Source organism: Acartia tonsa, chromosome 2 (assembly GCF_053477335.1).
Source record: "Acartia tonsa isolate MP-2025a chromosome 2, ASM5347733v1, whole genome shotgun sequence".
NCBI classification, from domain to species: domain Eukaryota; kingdom Metazoa; phylum Arthropoda; class Copepoda; order Calanoida; family Acartiidae; genus Acartia; species Acartia tonsa.
Window position 1 is genome coordinate 36,582,858 of NC_137261.1, and position 19,970 is coordinate 36,602,827.

At 30.0% G+C, this 19,970-nt stretch overlaps 1 protein-coding gene across 5 annotated transcripts in view; it reads right to left on the reverse strand.

Moving 5' to 3' along the window:
• The window catches only part of Cdep (Chondrocyte-derived ezrin-like domain containing protein), a 153,706-nt gene extending 143,586 nt beyond the window's left edge, over positions 1-10,120 (reverse strand). For all 5 annotated transcript variants that reach the window (XM_080150679.1, XM_080150678.1, XM_080150677.1 and 2 more), the window contains exon 1: positions 9,731-10,120. In XM_080150679.1, coding sequence (XP_080006805.1) covers positions 9,731-10,027 — 297 coding nt within the window. In that variant the 5' untranslated portion in view covers positions 10,028-10,120. The remainder of the gene's footprint in view (positions 1-9,730) is intronic.
• Between the last annotated feature and the right edge of the window lie 9,850 nt (positions 10,121-19,970).

Consider the following 19,970-nt stretch of genomic DNA (forward strand, 5'->3'; position numbering starts at 1 on the left):
AGGAAAAAAGATTTGGTTGATAAATGACATATTAAATTGATAAGCAAATGGCGAAATAAAGAAATCAAATATGAATTAACCAGTGTTTTTTTTTCAACGCCTAAAGAATATTCACCTCCTGGTGAATCTCAGTGCACGCCACTGTATTACTGCGAAAGTGACGAATCACCTTTCTAATGTTATAATCACCTCTATAATAACATTTCTATTTATTTTCAGGTACTCTAAGGGATAATCCAACCAATTCAAGTTCAATAAAAGTATGCAAAGTTTTTGAGCAAATAAATAAGGTAAGGAGGTTAATAAAACTTTGGGTACCAGTATAATTTCGAGCCTAAAATTACTCCCATTCTTGGTTGTTTGTATTGTAGAAATATTTTGGGGGAACTGATGGCTTTTAAAAATGTTTATGTGATGAATGACCAACTTTTTGTCATGTATACCTTTCTTTAGCTGTAAAAAGTGACCAAAAGCATCACACACAGTTTCCTATTTTTGACAGAAAAAGAATTGATGATTGTGTGAAATATGTTTAATCACAAGTGAAACCAGAATTTACGGGGACATAGAATAAAACAAAAAATAAATCAAATCAAAATAATGAAGAAAAGAAAACAAGGTAGGTATTATTTTCAAATTAAATTTTCTCATTAAAGAAAAGGAGGGAGATTATTTTATCGATCATTGACATTTGCCTGTCAAGTTGGAATATGTGGACAAGATTTGGTATTCTAGGAAGTTGTTCTAAAAGTAATGTCCTAATACTATATCAAAATGTCTGATAATTTAAATGACAAAGTTGAAAACATACAATCCATGTTTATTTAAACTTACTTGTCACTTTAATCCACAACATAACCCAATCTTTTCTAATAAAATCTCTACTGTACAATTACACCTTTTGATCTGGTGGCGGATGGCAGAAAATTGAATAGGAGGTGGTTGGGTGGGTGGCATCATTAATCAACTGAATGAAAAATAGATAGGGACAAGAAATAGGCATCTTCACACACATATCAACATTTAATATTTATAAAAAGAAAATAGGTGGGTATATTTCTTTCATTTTACACATTTGATTCTTTTAAAATATTTAGGATTAACTTAACAAAAATTGCAGTTTTAAGGACAATTTTATCCATAAGTAGCACAGAAAAGCAATCTAATAAGAAACAGGAGGGATAATTTTATATAGTAAGATCTAATTAATTGCTGGATCTACATAATATGGCATTCCTTTGTTTAGATCTCAGAATGGCTTTATAATCTTTGGAAAGGTATATCCGACCTCCTTTTCGTTCTCTAGGTCTCCAGAGTCGTAGCCGTTAGAGTTTAAATGAAATCATTCTATTTTAATTTTTAATACCCACATGCTTAGTAAAAAAAATCTAAATAGTACCTTCAACAATAGTTGTCAAATGTTTTAATAAGGTCTAAACAACAATTAATACCTCAAAAATATATTTTTAACAAGGTAAGAAAACATTTAATCTTCAGAAAATGAAGTTACGTATAAAATATCTGATTATTTGATTTATAAAACAATAATAAAAGAAATGAGAAGCTATTTTGTAATCCAAAGAGGTTTCTTATTTCCAATCACAGATATAAGTGATTATACAATATATGTCTCAAGAGAGACTGTTGACAATATAAACCTTGTAGATGAGGAGAAATAATAATCAAGTAAAAGCATATCTAGTAATCTACACACATTCAGTTTCCTAGAAGCTTTCATTACCAGCAAGTGCTCGTAGGTAAACAAGGATGACAACATTCAGAAGTAGAAAAGCACAAAAAAATGGAATTGACAAACAGACAAAGTAAGTTATGGAGACTAAAAAAAGAAAGGTAGATAATATGCAAAAGAAAAGAAAAAACATTTTACCATTAATATTTTTTTCTTGTATAAAAAACTGCGTAGGTATAATTTGAACAATAAAGAGAATTCATCGTTCTGTTGTTTACTTTACTATTCATAAAACTGTATTACAGCAATATGTAAAATATATGAAGAAATAACATTACTCTTCTCTAGGTAGATTTATCATTTCCGTACTACTGTCTACTATATTTTGTTCTAGAAATAAAAGATAGTAACAAATTAAGATAAAAATGGGAATGTATGTTAATGTATGTAGCTTAAAGGGTAAAAACGATGGATGATAATTTAATGTACACCCCGATTTATGATAAACAATATTAACACCTCTTTTGGTGGAAAAGTTTGGAAACTACTAGTTTTTACCAAAACGATTTAATAAAGTACCCAAAGTTTTCAAGCAATAAAGCCATGATTTACTGAGGAAAAATATTTTTTTTATTAAAAATAAATTCTATGATTTTAAATATACATATTATGCATATTAATATATATAAATTAATTTCATTTCTTTTTTTAATTTTCAAAACTAAAAAATAATAAGTAGCTTTTTCCATTATGTTGACATGAATAAAAGTCTAGGTAGTATTTTTGGCTGAAAACAAAAGAATAAAACTTGTACAATAGAACTGTACATGCTTTTTTCTTTACCTTGATTTGGTCAACAAAATCAATTTTCAAGTATTGTACAGACGAATTGTGTGCTAAAAATCACAATATTTTACCGGATATGCTAAACATACGCATCAATGATGAATTTTCTAGATAAACGGAGTTTCACTCAATAAATTTTTTTTTTAAGGGGAAGGGGTTAACTTTCCTTGTTTTTTTATGTCAGGTCCGGTTAGATTAGGTTCTGTTGGGTTCTTAGTAGCCCTACAGGGTTAGGACGTGAAATAGGGATTCGACATGAAAATAAAAACTTTTCACTTCCCTATTCTTATTTCTTATTAGTGCTCTACAGGAGATTCAAGTAAAATCACCAAACACTATGTACATGATGGTTAAACAAGTTGTACAATTATAAAATTATTTTAGGTTATTCCTAACTGTCTCAAGGGGAAAATAATGAATATTGCCTTTTATTATTTTTATTTGTAAAGAAATATAATAAATAATATTGTCATGATTGTATTAAGATTGTTTATCTTTTGTATGTATCAAGAGATTATTATGTTAGAGGTACGTGCAAATAAATCTGATATTATAAAAGGGACTATGCATGAAAAAGAGCAAGTGCTCTAAGTTCAGAAGTAATCTCTAGATTTTTAGAAATGGCTTCTGTTAAATATTGATAATTTCTCTACATTTTTATAAAAGAAAGGTTTACATTTTTAATGTTTAGATTTACGTGTAATTTGTATAATTTGAGTATTTTTTTAAGCAAAGCTTTTCAATAATTTCGGAATGTAAGTCCGTCCGTCAGTTACCTTTCGTTAATTTAGACATGTTAGAAAAGATTTCAAACATTGGATGATGATTCCTGTAACAAGTAAATTAGGTACAATTTAGAAAGTGTAACAACTCTATAACTGTTACCAAGGGTTCGTACGCCCGTTTAAAACATGCTAATTTTTATCTTAAAAAATTTGTGTGTGGTACATTTCTACATTTTTTAAAGATGTAACATTCCTAAAAATTAAGTACATTTAAATTTAGGTAATAGTAATCTAAAATGTAGACAAAAAATGGACCGATAATGTAATTTCTCAATCCATGCTTTGGGCATATATTTTGATTTGAATGGTAAACTACTCCACATACATTCTCAGATAAACACACAACTAGGAAACACATTAATGTCAGGAATATGGGATAAATAACAGAACATTTGGAAAATTATCTGAAGTTATGTATTAGTTTTAAAGAAAAGAAGAATGTATGTAAAAATGTATTAGGATAGATAGGTAGGAAACTAACTTTTTAAAAACATTTTAAGATCACAATTTCTTATTGTTTGAACAATTGTGGTTAAAGCATATAGATATTTCAAAGTCTCTCAATTATAAAAAAAAAATATTTTAGACAATTTAGATTGCAAACCTATATAAACCAACTCTGCAGGTTGTTCAGCTTGCAAAAAAAATGCTGTCAAATAAAATATTCGAATATGTTACAGAAAATGTGTCGCCAAAAAAGTAGTCGTTGCATATTCCTTATCCTGCATTAAAGGTGCATAAAGATATATAAAGAAGAGATACTAACGAAAGTAGCACTTAGATTTTAGTTGTCTAAAATCCCTGGCACCCTGCATCAAGGGCAAATGAGGTTGAGCTCAAGAGGAGTGTAAACATACAAGAGTTATGGGGATAGGCCTAAAATAAAGCCTCCCCCAAATTCTTACGCTTTGCCTTTGGCAGTCATTAAGTAATCAATATAAAAGGGAAAAAAGGATTGTAGATTATTTATATCCGTCATTATCCACTCCCCTCCCTCCCTGGGATAAACACACAAGGCATGCACTCAGATATTCATGAGAGCATTAAGACTACTATACTCCTCAAGACAACTGGGAATGGATTAGTTGAAAGGATTTCATTGTATTGCTTCTATAAGATATATACACATGTATGTATGCAAATAAATCTGTAATTACAAACTATTACAGCTTCAGCTATTTTTTTAAGGTCAAAAACTAAAAAACAACGATAATTATGTTCTTAGGAAAACTATATTAGATTTAACAGACAGGTAAGATGAAAAAAAAAATCTATGTACATTGTACAATTCATATATCTATTCAGAAAATGTAAATCAAAAGTAATTGTGATGTTTTTATGCATCTTTTGGAAAAACTGTACGGGGAACGTTGGAGAGACAGTTACACATGTATTCTAGAGTAGTTTCCCTACAATATCCCATGAAATAAAGTAGTAAAGATTATTCTTTGAAGCCAAAGATCTCGGAAATTGCTGGAACGGATGTTGTATTTTCCAGGGTAAGATTTATTAATATCTCAGGGTACTATTAGAATATTGTCATGACCTCTCTCAACAATCCCTTAGAGGCTAGGATTGAAGGATCTAGTACATAAATAAGAAAAAAGATTTTGTTATGCTTTCCAAGTTTCTTATATAATCATATCTGGACCCTTTAATCTAAACCTAAACATGTACAGACTTGATTATTGATTCATTAACCCACCAACTTTAAAGTCTCTTTGATCAAGTTTTGATATAAACTTGGCTGATATGTGTATATAGTAAACAAGTCTAAAGAAAAGTGTACTAGACATATATTGTCAGGGGTGTACTATAATTACCCCAAGTATCATTAACTACCAAATGTTTCACATGAGCCAAAATACAAAATAGCAAAAAAATAAGTAGTTTCAAAGTTTGTGTTAAGTTGACAAGAAAATACAGTTTGTGCAATTCTTATAAAAGATGGATTGAACTATCATGCTAACCGCTGAACCGATACCTATTGTTCTCCTTTACAATGAAAGTTATACTTGTGTTCAGGTAAGGTCTATAAATATTTTTAAGAAGGGTTCCTAAATTCTTCCCAGAAAAAAAACTCCACCTCTCTTTAAGCGGAGGTGATGTTTCCCAATTGTTGGGTAATGTAAAAAATGGAAATATGGCTCATCAGGTATTTAGGTAATGTATATTTACTGGTTTCAGTGTGGGTGGGTGGTGTCTAGTGTAAGGATTGTGTTCTATAGTAATTAGAATCCTTAATTTGACAATTTGCAATTGCCTGATCCATATTTTAATATATATTCTATTGTGGATAGAAATGTCTTTTTGAATACTTTTTACACCAAGCATCCAGCTAAACTGCATTAGACTGAAAAGTGTGCCATGTGCACCAAAATATATTCCTAAATAAATAAATATAAGTATATGAAGAGAAGAGCGTTTCACTGTACCTATGGAATTTATTGTTCAATTGTAAATCTTTTATTAGATACTTGCTCAAGAGGATAGGTAGACCTGTTATTTTGGGAAAGCTACCCACCTATTCAATATTTATTTCAATCCCATCGTGATTTCCATTATTAGTAAGCTTTAAATAAATCCGTCCTTGTCTGTAGACATATTGGTATTTTAATACAGGGGCTTTTATCCAAAAAAAAAAAGAATGTATCATGCAATTATTTGCTAAAATACTTTACACTATCTCAACAAGACATCTAACCCAGGGAGAGAAGGGACGATATACTGTAAATTACACCGGTACCCAAAATTTTTTACGACGTTGTTTTAGGTACTTTTATCAAATTTTGATTGGTTGGTTCAAAACTAGTAGTGTCTAAACTTTTCAACCAATAATATAATCTATTAAAGTGAAAAAATTATATTTCATCATTTTGGATGTACATAAATGTATCTCCATTAGGTATCACATCCCTAAGGATCCCTGCATCTAACCAATAAAAATACAAAAAAAAGTGGAAGAAACTAGAGAAATTGTTTTTATTTTGGTTTGTAACTATTCAGACAAAGGGTAATTATGAAATTAGATTTGTCTTAAATTTCCTGAATTTTCTGGTTTTTAATTTTATTGTCTATTAACAATAAGATATTTGTATTTGTTGTGCTTTGTATTGGTAGTGCGAATGGGGCGTTTGTCCAAAATTATGGTATGGAGACCGCTCTTCTATAAGTACTACTAAAAACCTATTTTTACTGCAATACACATAGACATTCTCATCGTCGGTTCGTCTATTTAGAATGCTTATCCCTCTATTCCCACAAGTATAATACGAATTTGGTTGAGCTGGTGGTAGCTCAACAAAAGACCCACGCGAAGTATTATATTGCTTTAATATAGGAATAAATGGTTGGTTTTGATATTCGATCGGAATTATATAAGTATATTAAGTATTAAGGAAGGAAAATGTTTTTATAAAGTGTATTTACATTACAAGTGAATAAGTTAAGTATGAAAATATTTACAGGATAAGTGTTAAAATTATAAGTAGTGTAGGACAGAAAAGTGCCCTAAGTCCCAAGCATTGAATTGTGCTAAGTGTTAGAATTCTAACATAAAGCCTAAGCTCAATTCATGCTAAGTACTGAGGGTCCTAAATTTAAACTACAATGCATGCCAAACAACTAAGTCATTACCTTTTAAAACCAGAAGAACTTGATGGTAGGAGAGTCAATAAATAACTAACTTATTTTAAGAGGTGCATGCTATAACATCAACTTATAATAAGGATCTTAGTGTTTGTCTGTTTAATAAAATGTCTGTATGTTAACTTGTGACGTAAATCAGGCATGGTTGTAGGCATACATACTTGTACTAAAAGGTTACATGATTACTTTAACAATAAACATAATGTCTTTAATAAACATATAATATTAATGAATCACATACAATTTACCATGACTAGGCTAACATTACCCATATATGGTATTATATTGGTAAAGATAGGCCTATGAATGCATAAAAGGATACAAATAATGCCTCGGGCCTAGCTAAAGTAATTGTGTCTCGTGCCTGAGTTTTACTTGATAATTACTGGGGCACGTCAATCAAATATTTAGATTCTACTCTTATATAGTGTTAACTTATATCAAACATAGATAGATAGTCTGGATGCGAAGCATTTCTGTAAAAGTCTTATACGTACGTTCAAAGAATTTGAAAATTGGGGATCGCATCTCCAGTATTTGTATATAAGTTACAAACAACCCAAGGATTTATATTTAGGAAAATAAATCATAAAACTTCATTTATGAAATTCTACCATATTGCATATATATGGGGTAAAGATAGGGATGTAGATTCAGTCCCATTGTTCTCTCCCTCCTGACAAACAACCATCATAATGTTGTAGACTAGCACTAATGTTTTGTGTATGCAAGATAACCAAAAAGGATAATTAACACAAACACAAAAATAGACATTTTCCTTAGAGGAAAAAGATATTTATATTCCCTTTTTTGTGGCCCTGCTTTTTACTTTCTGACTATGACTAAAGGGTTGACTTAAAGCCCTTGCAAACCAAAAATAAGAACTGAAACATTCCTTATGTTTGGTTTTACTGAAACAAACTGCTTTGATTACAAGAAGGACAGAGGCATGCTTCTTGAATAATACCCTATGAAAATTGCAATGTAGGAACTTTTTAGAAAAGGCTCTATCTATTTCCTTTAATTGATAGCAAAACTTTTATCTGTAAGTCTGAACTAAACATTATAGAGAATTGCATATTCTAAATTATTCAATTTTAAGAAATGTTGGGTTCAACTAAAAATATTGAAAGTTAGTCCTTGAAATAATCTTTTTAGGGAGGCTTCTTTTACCAACATAATGAACGAGGAAAATTGTAAGCTCCTTCTATACACTATACCATAGAAAGAGTATACATACTTATGCACGTATTTGAACATTTCAACTTCAAGTATGAACAAATATGAAATATTTACATTTATATTTGCATTTCTATATACTTGAATAATAATGTTTATGTGTGTGTGTGAGTTTATCTTGTATGTTTGTAGATAGAAATGGATTAAGGATTTTGTTTCATAACTTTATTAAAATAATGTTTTATTTCATATTCCTTTATACTGGGGGTTTTACAAAAAATAAATCAGTTTTAGTTACATTTTTTCTTCTCAAAAACTAGAGGCTGCCAACCTACAAAATAGATGCTATTGATTCGGAGGGATGGGGATGAAAGGGAGTAGAAAATATCCCAAGACCTATATTTAAAATAGAGAAATCAATCGGTTTAGTAACAATATCTTTAAGGAAAACAAAAAAACTAATATTTTAGGTATAACTTTGTTGTTTTTCTTACAGCTATAAGTATCATTTCAAGCATAATAAACACAAAACAAAAAAACAAAAGTATTCAATTAAATTTCTAACAGTTATTTACTGTATACCTACTTTATAAGAAAATACATTTTTCCATTTCTTATAAAAAAAATAATATTTCATTTCTGTTGATATTTTATAGGAACTAGGTTCCTTACCAAAACTAAAATTGCAAATGAATGAAAATTTAGTTACATTGTACTTAAAAATATCTCTATATAATCATCTAAATTAAGTTAAAAGCTAATTTCCATAAAAGAATTTTTATGTGTTTGTTTATAATAAAAGGTTGATTGTTTAGGTGCATTTTTTATGTGTATATGTATGTGTGTATGTGTGTGTGTATGTGTAAGTTTTCTAAACTATACTTGTGTATTAAGTTTGTTTGAGTAATACATGGCCATCTAATGGATTTCCACACTAAAAAGGGTTTACAACATATTTTCTTTGGAAGATTTAAAGCTTCTCTTAAACAATTGTCATCATGTGTATTTAAAAAATAAAACATTTAATTTTTGTCTTACAAAGAAGGATTTTATATAGAAATCTATTATCAAATAAAATTCAAAATCAAGGAAATGAACTTTCATGCATGTGCGACTTTCCCGTCTTTGAAAAATTTTGCCTTGTTTTAAGGTGTATGCAATAATGTATATTTGTAGTAAAGGGCATGGTTTAACCCCTCTAATAACTTAGTGGATCATACAACCCTTCGCCCTCCCAACATTTTTCTTTTAATAAAAACTAAATCCTTAACTATGGAGAAAGCAACAACTTGCTAAGAATCTTTCGTGACTAATATAAAATTATATCAGGAGGGGAGGGGGGGGGGGGGGTATCTTTGTGTACCACTAAATATTGGTAGGATATTTGCTAGATGCATCAGTTTAATGGATATAGAAAAAGTGCAGCACAGTGAATACAATTCAATGTGTAAAAAATCAGCATGTCATATCCATTTAGAGAACTTCATATAATATACCAAATTAAGACAAGAGTTAGACTTAACAAAACTGAGGCATTTGTAGAAGACAAAGATTTTGAATTATACAAACAAAACAACTATACCTGAATTTGAAAAAGATGTATTTGATCATCGAGCATCTGCACTCGAACATTCATTACTTTTCCGCCTATTTTACCCGGCGTAGCGGGAGGTGTAATGACGCGGCTGCCGCCATCTTTAACAGAATGCCTGTCCATGGTACTGGTACCCAGCGTGCTGCGGGTAAAACTGCTATCCCTGGCGCTAATTGGCGGCGGAATGACCGCCGAATTGGGCGGGGTCTGATGCAGGGGCACCCCCGGCGGGACTGACATGGGGTGGTGGGGCGTGGTCACTATCATATTACCCTCCCTCATCATTATGACTGTGTTATAAAACTATCACGCGACTATTCTAGTATTAACAGCTGATTTCACGTTGCTTGTCACTCTCTCATCTTTTATTCTGAAATACTTTTGCAAATAAATACACTTTTAACTTTTACAAAACGTGAGCCTACTTAAATTAAGATTATACAAGGAAATATGTGTCAATTCATAGTATTCAATCATTCAGGATATAATGAATTTTATCAATATTTAGAAAGTGTTAAATCTAATTTACCATCCCTACTTCAAGTTTCATTTAAATGAATAGAAAGATAAGTAATAAAGTAACTATTATTATTAGAAGCAAAAACCCGAGTCTATTGAATTCTATTGAAAATGCAGAGAAGGGGAATTCTGTCTTGTCTGAATTTCAAATAAGCTGTTCAATTTTATTTCTACTTATTCTTTTATGCAAACAGGCAAAAGAAAAGTTTTCTGAAAAAAAGACTTCAAAAATTATACCTAATATTTACATATTTAGCTATTCTTAGGGTACAGATGTTTACAGTTATTGTTTTCTAATAAATACACAAAATTATCTTGACCAGCAGAAAAGTTGTAAAATATATTTGCAATAGTGCAATGCAATTTCAAAAACTTTCAAAAAGCGAATCTTTTCTATAATCAGTGTACGTACGTCCTTCCCTTTGTGCAACACGGTTAGCTTTTTTCGTTTCAGAAATTCCGTACATTGAATTAAAAAATGTTGAAATGTAAGTTTTTAAATAACCTTTTTTTTGCAGGTATGATATAATTATTCTATTTTTTCTGATTTTAGGTAGGAACAATGAGTCAGTTGTTTTAATGTTTTTCAGTCAGATATCTTACAGGAAAAAAAATGATTGCACGATAAACTTATGCTCATCCTTAATAATGATTACCCTTCCTTTAGATTAAAAGGGGGGGGGGGGGGAGTTCTGACACATTTGCGTAAACCTGGTGTAAAGGCTTTATCTTAGGGATAAATCATTCTTATATGATGAATTTCCCCCAGATTTAAGATTTTTTGGATAGGCCTCCAGGTTTCGGAGCTACAGGCCTCCAGGTGGTCTCTGTACAGGTAAAATGTAAAAAAAAATTTTTTTTTAAGAGTTAGATGTCAGATCATGAGACAAAATATATATGTTTTTTCTACAAATATGTGAATATCAATCAAAAAGAAGCATATTTTGTTTTATAAGTTAACCTCTAACTCTTCAAAAAAAATCTTATTTTTAGTTTTTACCTGTACAGAGACCACCTGGAGGCCTGTAGCTCCGGAACCTGGAGGCCTATCCAAAAAATCTTAAATCTGGGGGATATTCATCATATAAGAATGATTTTATCCCAAATAACCTATCTTCTCAGTCCAAAGATAAAGCCTATACACCAGGTTTACGCAAATGTGTCAGAACTCCCCCCCCCCTTATTGGTTTTTACGCTGCTAATATGGATCAATCATCAAGATTTAATTAAAGTAACTGAATTTTGTTGGTTTCAGTATAATTTACAGCCCCCCGTCCTTATGGTCCAATGATATAAAATAGAAAATCTAAATAATATGTAAAATAGAGTAGTTCCGCTACTTTAAAAATTTAAATTTGATGCTAGTATGTAACACATAAATTGGCCATTATAATTTGCTTTTGCTTTATCATCAACACATGAGGATCTAATATTTGGAAAATCTAATTTAGTTTCAACAATATACAGATATTGATAACACTCTCATTCATAACATTAAGGAATAAGTAAATGGATACAAATATAAATTCTATTTAGTCTATAACTAACGTAGCAATAACATTCTAATGTTTTAAAAGTACAACAAGCTGTAATGAAGTACTGAAATGAAAGTCTTATAACATATCTAGTAAATGTAAGTTTTGAATGACTATTTTATTCCAGCGATTAAAAGTGTAGGGAGGGATAGGACAAGGAACAACAAATTAAAAATATTCACAATTTTATCATTATTCCAGCTCTTTGGACACATAAAAATGTTTGGATAACACTAAAAGGAAAAAATAGAAAAGAACTTAACTTTCTTCTAAAGGTTTTGAATTTGTGTTAATTTTCTGAAGATCTCTGAATCTCTGGTGGGAAAAGGTTAAATTGATTCTATTTGAACTATGAAAAGTGTAACACTGAAATAACTTGGCAGATAAGGAATTTCTATATATATATCATAGTAGATTTATTCTCCTTTTCAAAAATCAGAAATAAAAGATTGAAAAAATACCATACTTTAAACTGTTGCGGCTGTTACTCTATAATATACTCGTCCGTCCGGATGTTTATCTGTCATGAAAAGGGAAATATTGATTACAAGAAGAGAGATGATTTTAGGACAAGTCTTTAAAAAAAACTAACTTTTATTGAGTGACTTTATGGACTGTTATAAATCTTAATTGGGTTGTAATAACCTTTAGCATCTAAACTTTTCCACAAATAATTTCAATCTACAGAAGGGGTAATTTCGTTTATTTCAATTGGAGATGTAGATCCATTTATTTTAATCCTCTCCCTTTAGATCCCTGAATTGATTGATAATTTTCTTTTACCTATTACTTTATCCAAAACAAAACTGATATGTTAGTATAATATAATAATATGTACATACATTAATACATATTGCAGACTATTTCTATTTTTTAATTTTAAATCTAGAATATTCAACATAGCCTCCTACCCATACCATACATATATAATTTTAATTTTAAAGTTTGTGATGCCTTCAAGCAGGGAGAAGAGCAAACATGTTATTTGATCTGAAACCATGGAGTTTTTACTTAACGGTTTAAGAAAAAAAAATTTTAAAAATCATCTAAAAATAATAACGATAAAATGATGTATAATCCCAATGATAATAAACAAAATCATCCGGTCTGAAGATAAATATTTGCGGGAGTTTAAACACTGCTATTTTGTACCAACCAATCAAGATAAAGGAGTACATAAAGCATTAAGACGAAATGAAAAAACAAGTTTGTAAAACTTTAGTAACCAGTATAATTTCCCAGCGTCCCCTCCCTTTCTGGTTATTTTTTAGGATGTTTACCATCTCTGTTTTTAACTAATTTTTCTTCAGAAGACATCTCCCCATGGATGGTTGTGGGTATGTAAACCTGAGCAAATTGGCCAGACTAGAAAAATCCAAGTTTCTGAATTTAGCGAAAGTAAACAAAAGAACATTAACCAACACAAAATAATGGAAATCATTCTCTTAAATAAACTCAGAAATAGCCCCTAGCCTCTTTCATATCCTATTATATAAAGTAGTAAGCTTTTTTGTCTGTAGCTAAGGATCCCTCTAACCGCTGAACCGATATGGTTCTCCTTTATAGTGAAGCTTCTTATAGATCCTTATATGGTTTAGGCTATTTTTCTGCCCTTCCATATCCCGTCGAATATATAGCTCTTCCATATCCCTTCTAATAAAGAGCCCCTTAATGCTAGGGGCGCGATCGCTAGTATATAATATGCCAACAATGTGGTTCTATTTTACCAGGGAACATTTTTTTACTATTTTGGAGTAGAGTACCTCAACTCTTCAAAGTTAAAAATAATGGAAAGAAAACGAAGTAGTAGGTTAAGATAATGTTAATGATTGCCCCGCAGGGTTAGATTCCCCCGCAGGTGCTAGACATAGGAGATAATGCATGAACATAATAATCATCCTGTAATTCATTTATTATTTGACATAAACATTATTTCATAGATTTTTTGTTCAGGCTTCAAATAATAATGAACATCAAAAGCTCTTTCACATGTTATTTATAATTTTTGAGTCTGGCTAACTAATTTGATTAACTTAGCTTTTATGGATGTTGTCGCTCTTGTTTTACTACTATTACAGTAGATAGATAAAGATATAAATGATTTGTTCAGTTTTTCTTTTGGTGTGGTAATGTATTATGTATTATATGGTGGGTGCCTAATGGAGAGATACAGATACAGAGATCATTTTCTTCAACACGACATATCACATCATTTGTCCTTCCATATACAAAAAAATGGGGGGCATCATAAATATTCAAGAAGTGGAACTATAAATAAAATTGCTATTATATTTCTATTTAAAAACAGAGTAACAAATACCTTATCAAAAAAAAATTGTGTACCATATTTATAATAGCTTTAATTCTAGATTAATTTAATAAAACTGTGGAAATTTATTTTATTTGTTGACCGCATTAAAAAAAACTAAATATAAATGGTGGACATCTTTAAATCAAATGAGTTTTGACAAAACTTGCTATAGATACCTACCAGTTTAAGTCTATCTTAACTGAAATTAAAACTAAAATTGTAGTTATCCCATCTATGCTGCACTTCTAATACCATAATCACCCTTGTTTATCATTTGTAAGGTTTAATCATAAACTTAGATCTTGATCCAATGTTATGAGAAGCATAAAAATATAATATTATACTTCAAAAATAAACCACCATATTGGTCATTGAAATACATCTATTTAATATTTGATTTGCAAAACATAAAACTGACTATTATTGAGCCAAGATATTCTCCATATTCTTATTACCATACTAAATCTTTTCCCAGCTTATATCAAGAATTAATTCACGAAACCTATACCTAATTTTAGCTGTCGTTGGGGGGCAAAACTTATTAAAATTGACGACCTTTTGTCCGCCCCCCCCCCATATTATTTTAGATTTATTTCGCTTATTGGCTTTACCTTACTCCTGCTCCTTTCCAAGTAAAATAAAAGTTGACCTAAAATTCACAAAAATTGCCACATACTAATCGACACTAGCAGCTACGAGTTAGGCATATAGCGGCAAGAGTGAAGCCTAAAAGCACTGCACCCTACATTAACATAAATCTTCCGGAAGATTTATTTTTTTATTTAAACAAAAATCTTACTATTTTACATTAAAGAATACCTAAATATTTAAAAGAAAATATGCCCAATTTTCTTTGCAATCAATGCTTAAGTTCAAATGAATTATTTCTAATCTAGCATCAAAAGGTCAAACCATTACAAAATGAATTATGCTAAACGCCATAAAACTTAACCTTTCAAGATCCTAACACTTACACAAATAATACAATAAGTGGCAGTAATAAGTAGTAGTATCTTACAGGGTAGGAGGAGACATTAGACTTTAAGCATAGCAGAGTGTACACTAAAGTTTTATAACCATACTCTTATTTTTAGCAAACATTGATTGGTTGGTTCAAACTAACAGTGTAAAATCTTTAGCATTAAATTGATATCTCTGAAATAGCTTTACTAATAGATTGTGCCTTTTAAGATAAAATTACTAATTGAAAGTTTGAAAAAAGTGGTTAAAAAATATGATTTTTTCACTCTAAAACTAATACTCTAGGTATAGTATTGGTTATATATTCTAAAACGTCACAACCACATACTAAAAAGGTTCTTTGTATAATAATAATGTTGCAATGTTATTATATTACAGTATGCACAGAAATAAGGAGAGAGTGAGAGATAGAAAATTAAGAGAGAGAGAGAGAGTAAAAGAAAGAGACTGAAAGAGAGAGATAGAGAGAGGAACAGTTGTATCCACTAGAGGCGGAAACTAGGTGAAAACTTTTTACAGGGTGACCCAAAAAATAAATAGTACAAAATACTAGGTAGTAATATTTCAAGTTTGTACAACTTTTGTAATTAAAGTATTTAGGTAATATATTTGAAAACACCATATAAGACTAAAAACTCTGACAGCGGTAAATTGCAGAATTTTTATATCAATAATTTTTAAGATTGGAAAAAGAATCCCTAAGAGAATGACGCCCAATATCTTTTTACAAGAAAATTGTATTTTCTAATATTTTCAAAATGATTTATAATCTTATAATACTAGTAATATACCCTGTAGTGTTATATATTCTAGGATGAAACCTTACAACAGAGAGAACACTGGATTGTACATTAAAAGCAAAAGGATTTTTAGAATAAGCTTAATACTTGAACAATAAATTCTTTCTTCATTGCTTCATATTAAATATGAAAATGAAACATTTTCTAAATAGTGTGATTAGAGCCTTGAAGGGCAATTTAATTTAATTTGAAAGTGCCAAATTTTTGGATAATTTTTTTAGGTCAACTCGGGTAAACTTACATTAGGATGTAACCAACTGAAGGCGGGTAAAGAGGTTAGAAATGAAGGGTGTTGGAGGAACTGTATCACTTGAATTTGTTTGCTAGAACCCAGGTCTCTTGACCCTTGGGACATTGTGCTTACTCTTGGCCAAAAGAAGTAATCTATGCTAAAAATTTATTAACAGGACAAAGGAGGATTATGGTTTGGTCAAACTTTGAATTAAGAGTTTTTAGATATTTCATTTTACTCCTTAGGTGTACTCTTAAAGAATACGTAATTAAAAAAGTGCTTCATTGGAAAAATTTATATAATATTAAAGACCATTATGTTTATTACCAATGGAATAGGTATTAAGGGGGGGGGGAAGTTTTGACACATTTGCGTAAACAGGGAGTATAGGCTTTATCTTTGGACTGAAAGTATAGGTTATTAGGGATAAAATCATTCTTATATGATAAATTTTCCCAAGTTTTAAGATTTTTTGGATAGGCCTCCAGGTTCCGGAGCTCCAGGCCTCCAGGTCCTCTCTGTACAGGTAAAAATGAAAAATAAAATTTTTTTTTTGAATAGTTAGAAGTCAACTTATGAAACAAAAAATGCGTTTTTTTCTTCAAATATGTGAATAACATTCAAAAATATGCATATTTTGTTTCATAGGTTGACTTCTAACTCTTCAAAAAAAAAATTATTTTTTTAATTTTTACCTGTACAGAGAGAACCTGGAGGCCTGGAGCTCTGGAACCTGGAGGCCTATCCAAAAAATCTTAAAACTTGGGAAAATTCATCATATAAGAATGATTTTATCCTTAATAACCTATCCTCTCAGTCCAAAGATAAAGCCTATACTCCCTGTTTACGCAAATGTGTCAAAACTTCCCCCCCCCCCTTATGATTACAAACTAAAAAATGGTATCATACTAAGATTGGTAATTAATCTTATACCAAATTATTTATTTCGTTATCCTCGGAAATCTGTTTGTAATACGATTGGATAAATAACTATTATCCTTGAATTTTGCTAAATACTCGGAATGTATTATGGGTATATTGAGGAATGTACTAAAATATACACATATATGTTAGTAAGGTGGTGTACAGGGAAATTTGATAGTTGGCGTGAAACAATAGAGGTTACTCACTTCAACAGGGATAAGGAATACCTAATAAAGCAAATCATAGAGTTTAGTCACTCTAAAGGTATAAGCAAAAAATACCTAATTAGTAAACAAATATAAGTAAAGAATTACTAAATTACATTTGATATGTCAAAAGGTATTTTTATTTATATAAAGAAATTTTTTTTTATCTATACAGGGCTCTTCAAAAAAGATTTACTTTAAAAAAATATTTGTGCTCAATTTGCAAAAGGTTCTAAGCATACAGGACTATTAACAATAATACCTATCTTAACATCTAAAAATGTTTTAATTTTAATAGTTTTCTATCTATACATTTTCTCTGATATTTGTATGTGGGAGGAACACGAATATTAAACAAAATGCTCCGAGTATATATACATAGAATAGTATAAAGTTTTAGACCGGCACAAAATACGGTCGGTCCAGCAGTCTTTACTTCACAGTTCCATATTTAAGTATATCTAAGCAACTGCCATGCCAAATTTCAGTGCTCTAATATATTTTGGTGATATTAGTATTACAAAAAGTAACTCATCTGCGCTTCTCCCTTTATATGGATTGCATAAAAAAATCTTGCCACCAAATTAATACAGCTTTTAAAATTACAACTATTTTGATATGCCATAAAATGTTATTGCTTATCATAATATCCCACAAAAGAGTATCATTTAAAATCACGCGACAACTGAACTACGTGGTAGAAATTAGGCCTCTTTCGAATATTTAACAAAGGAAGAAAAAAAATTTTAATTTTATGAATTTGAACCGCGCTAGTGTACATATTGAATGAGATTCATTGCTGTGTAAGAAAAGTATAAAGATTGATTTTCCCAATAATTTGACTTTATACATATAGACAGACAACTTGTCAAAAACAGGATTAAGATAAAATGTAAAATAAAACAAATATTTTACATTTTTGGGTTAAAATAATAACAAATCTTTTTAAAATCAAAACTTTTCTAAAATGATGACCTGTTCATTACAATGTTAAAGCTATAAAACACAACTCGTGAATAACTTTGAAAGAAGATTCTTATAACGTTTAGATATAATATTTAAAATGTAAGAACTCAAAGTGAAATATTCCTATCATAGGAGGAACATATCCATGTGTAGGGTCATCCTTGTTTTAATTTTCAATGATAAGGCCAAGATTAAAATGAAAACCCTTAAAGCTATGTCATAATGATTTAGATAGGTATTCAAAAAGTTTAATGTCTTTGCTTCCCTATTTAACTTTTGTGCTGTTAAGGGGTAAACACGAGAATTCAGTAATGTCATTTTAAGAGTACCGTTATGATATTATAGCGCAAGATTTTGGTATAATTTCTACGAAAATATCAGATAAAGTTTAATCAGAACAATGACATTTAAGTTGAAAAGTAATATGTATCAAGTAATAATACAGATATCTAATGATATATTCAAACAATTTGGATAAATAAAGTAAATATCTTGTAACTTTTATTAATTTTTATACCTTGCCTGAAACTAACAGTGTATTAACTTTTCAACCAATCTTGTTTATCATAATTACAGATGTACATTAATTTATCGTCATTGTCTTATCCTTTAAGATCCCTGAAAAACCTAAAGCTTTGACAGGACACTTTTCCAATATGTTTTGACATGGCAATAAAGAATTTACTGCTGGCTTTAATATCAAATAAGGCTCCTATAATCTCTAAATACCAGGGATCTTAATGGATAAGACAATGGACGATAAATTGATGTACACCCTTAATTAAAGAATAGCTATTTCTCGCATCGTTCTATAAACAGCTTTCCGCGGACATAAAAAGTACAATTATAATATTAAAACCTGTTTTTTTTGGGCGAGATGCCGAAGGCACGGGTTAAAAAATGGTTTTAATCTTATGACTGTACATTTTTAGATTTGTAGAAAACTAAATATAATACGATGAGATGAGAAATATTCGGTTTTGAATGAATACAAGAAAAGAAAATTTTCCCTTCTGTAAATCTGAATAATTGGTGGAAGGGTTTTTCCCCTGCTAATTTGTACAAACCAATCAATATTTGATAAAATATTTAAGGAGAAAACGTTATTTTATAGTATAAAACTTTAGATACCAGATTAATAACGATTAAAAATCCCTTCCTCCCTACAAAATACAGAGTGCTTAAGCCATGTTATAACAGTTCTATGAGTTACTAAGTAGAAAAAAGGCTTTAAATATAGAAGGAGGTGCATTTTCAGTGTAAAGCGCAGCTACTCTATAATTTACATTGACTGTCTCTACGTCTGTCCGTGTCGCTCACAGGGAGAAAAAAGTTTTAATGTGTATGCCTTAACAACTCATGAGCTAAAATGACATTATTTCAAAAAGATATCACATTTTTCATGATCATGTACAAAAAGACAATTCCAAAGATTTAATAAATATTAAATATGGAAGTAATATTGAAATAAATACAGAATTAATATTGTTAAACTAAATAGGTCTGTAGTATATTAATGTGGTCACATAATACAAATACAAATTTTAAATGTTTGATTTTCTACAGAACTTGCCATTAATTACCAGATTCTTACATTAACAAGGTGAGTCATATCAATAAGTTGTTCAGTAATAACAGCCTAATGGTGTTTTTTATGAAGAAAAAAACAGAAAAGTTAGTTCTATTTTCTCTAGGGTTCAATATTTTTCATACTCCCCTCTCCCCCTTCCATCTATCTCAATTAGCAGACGAAA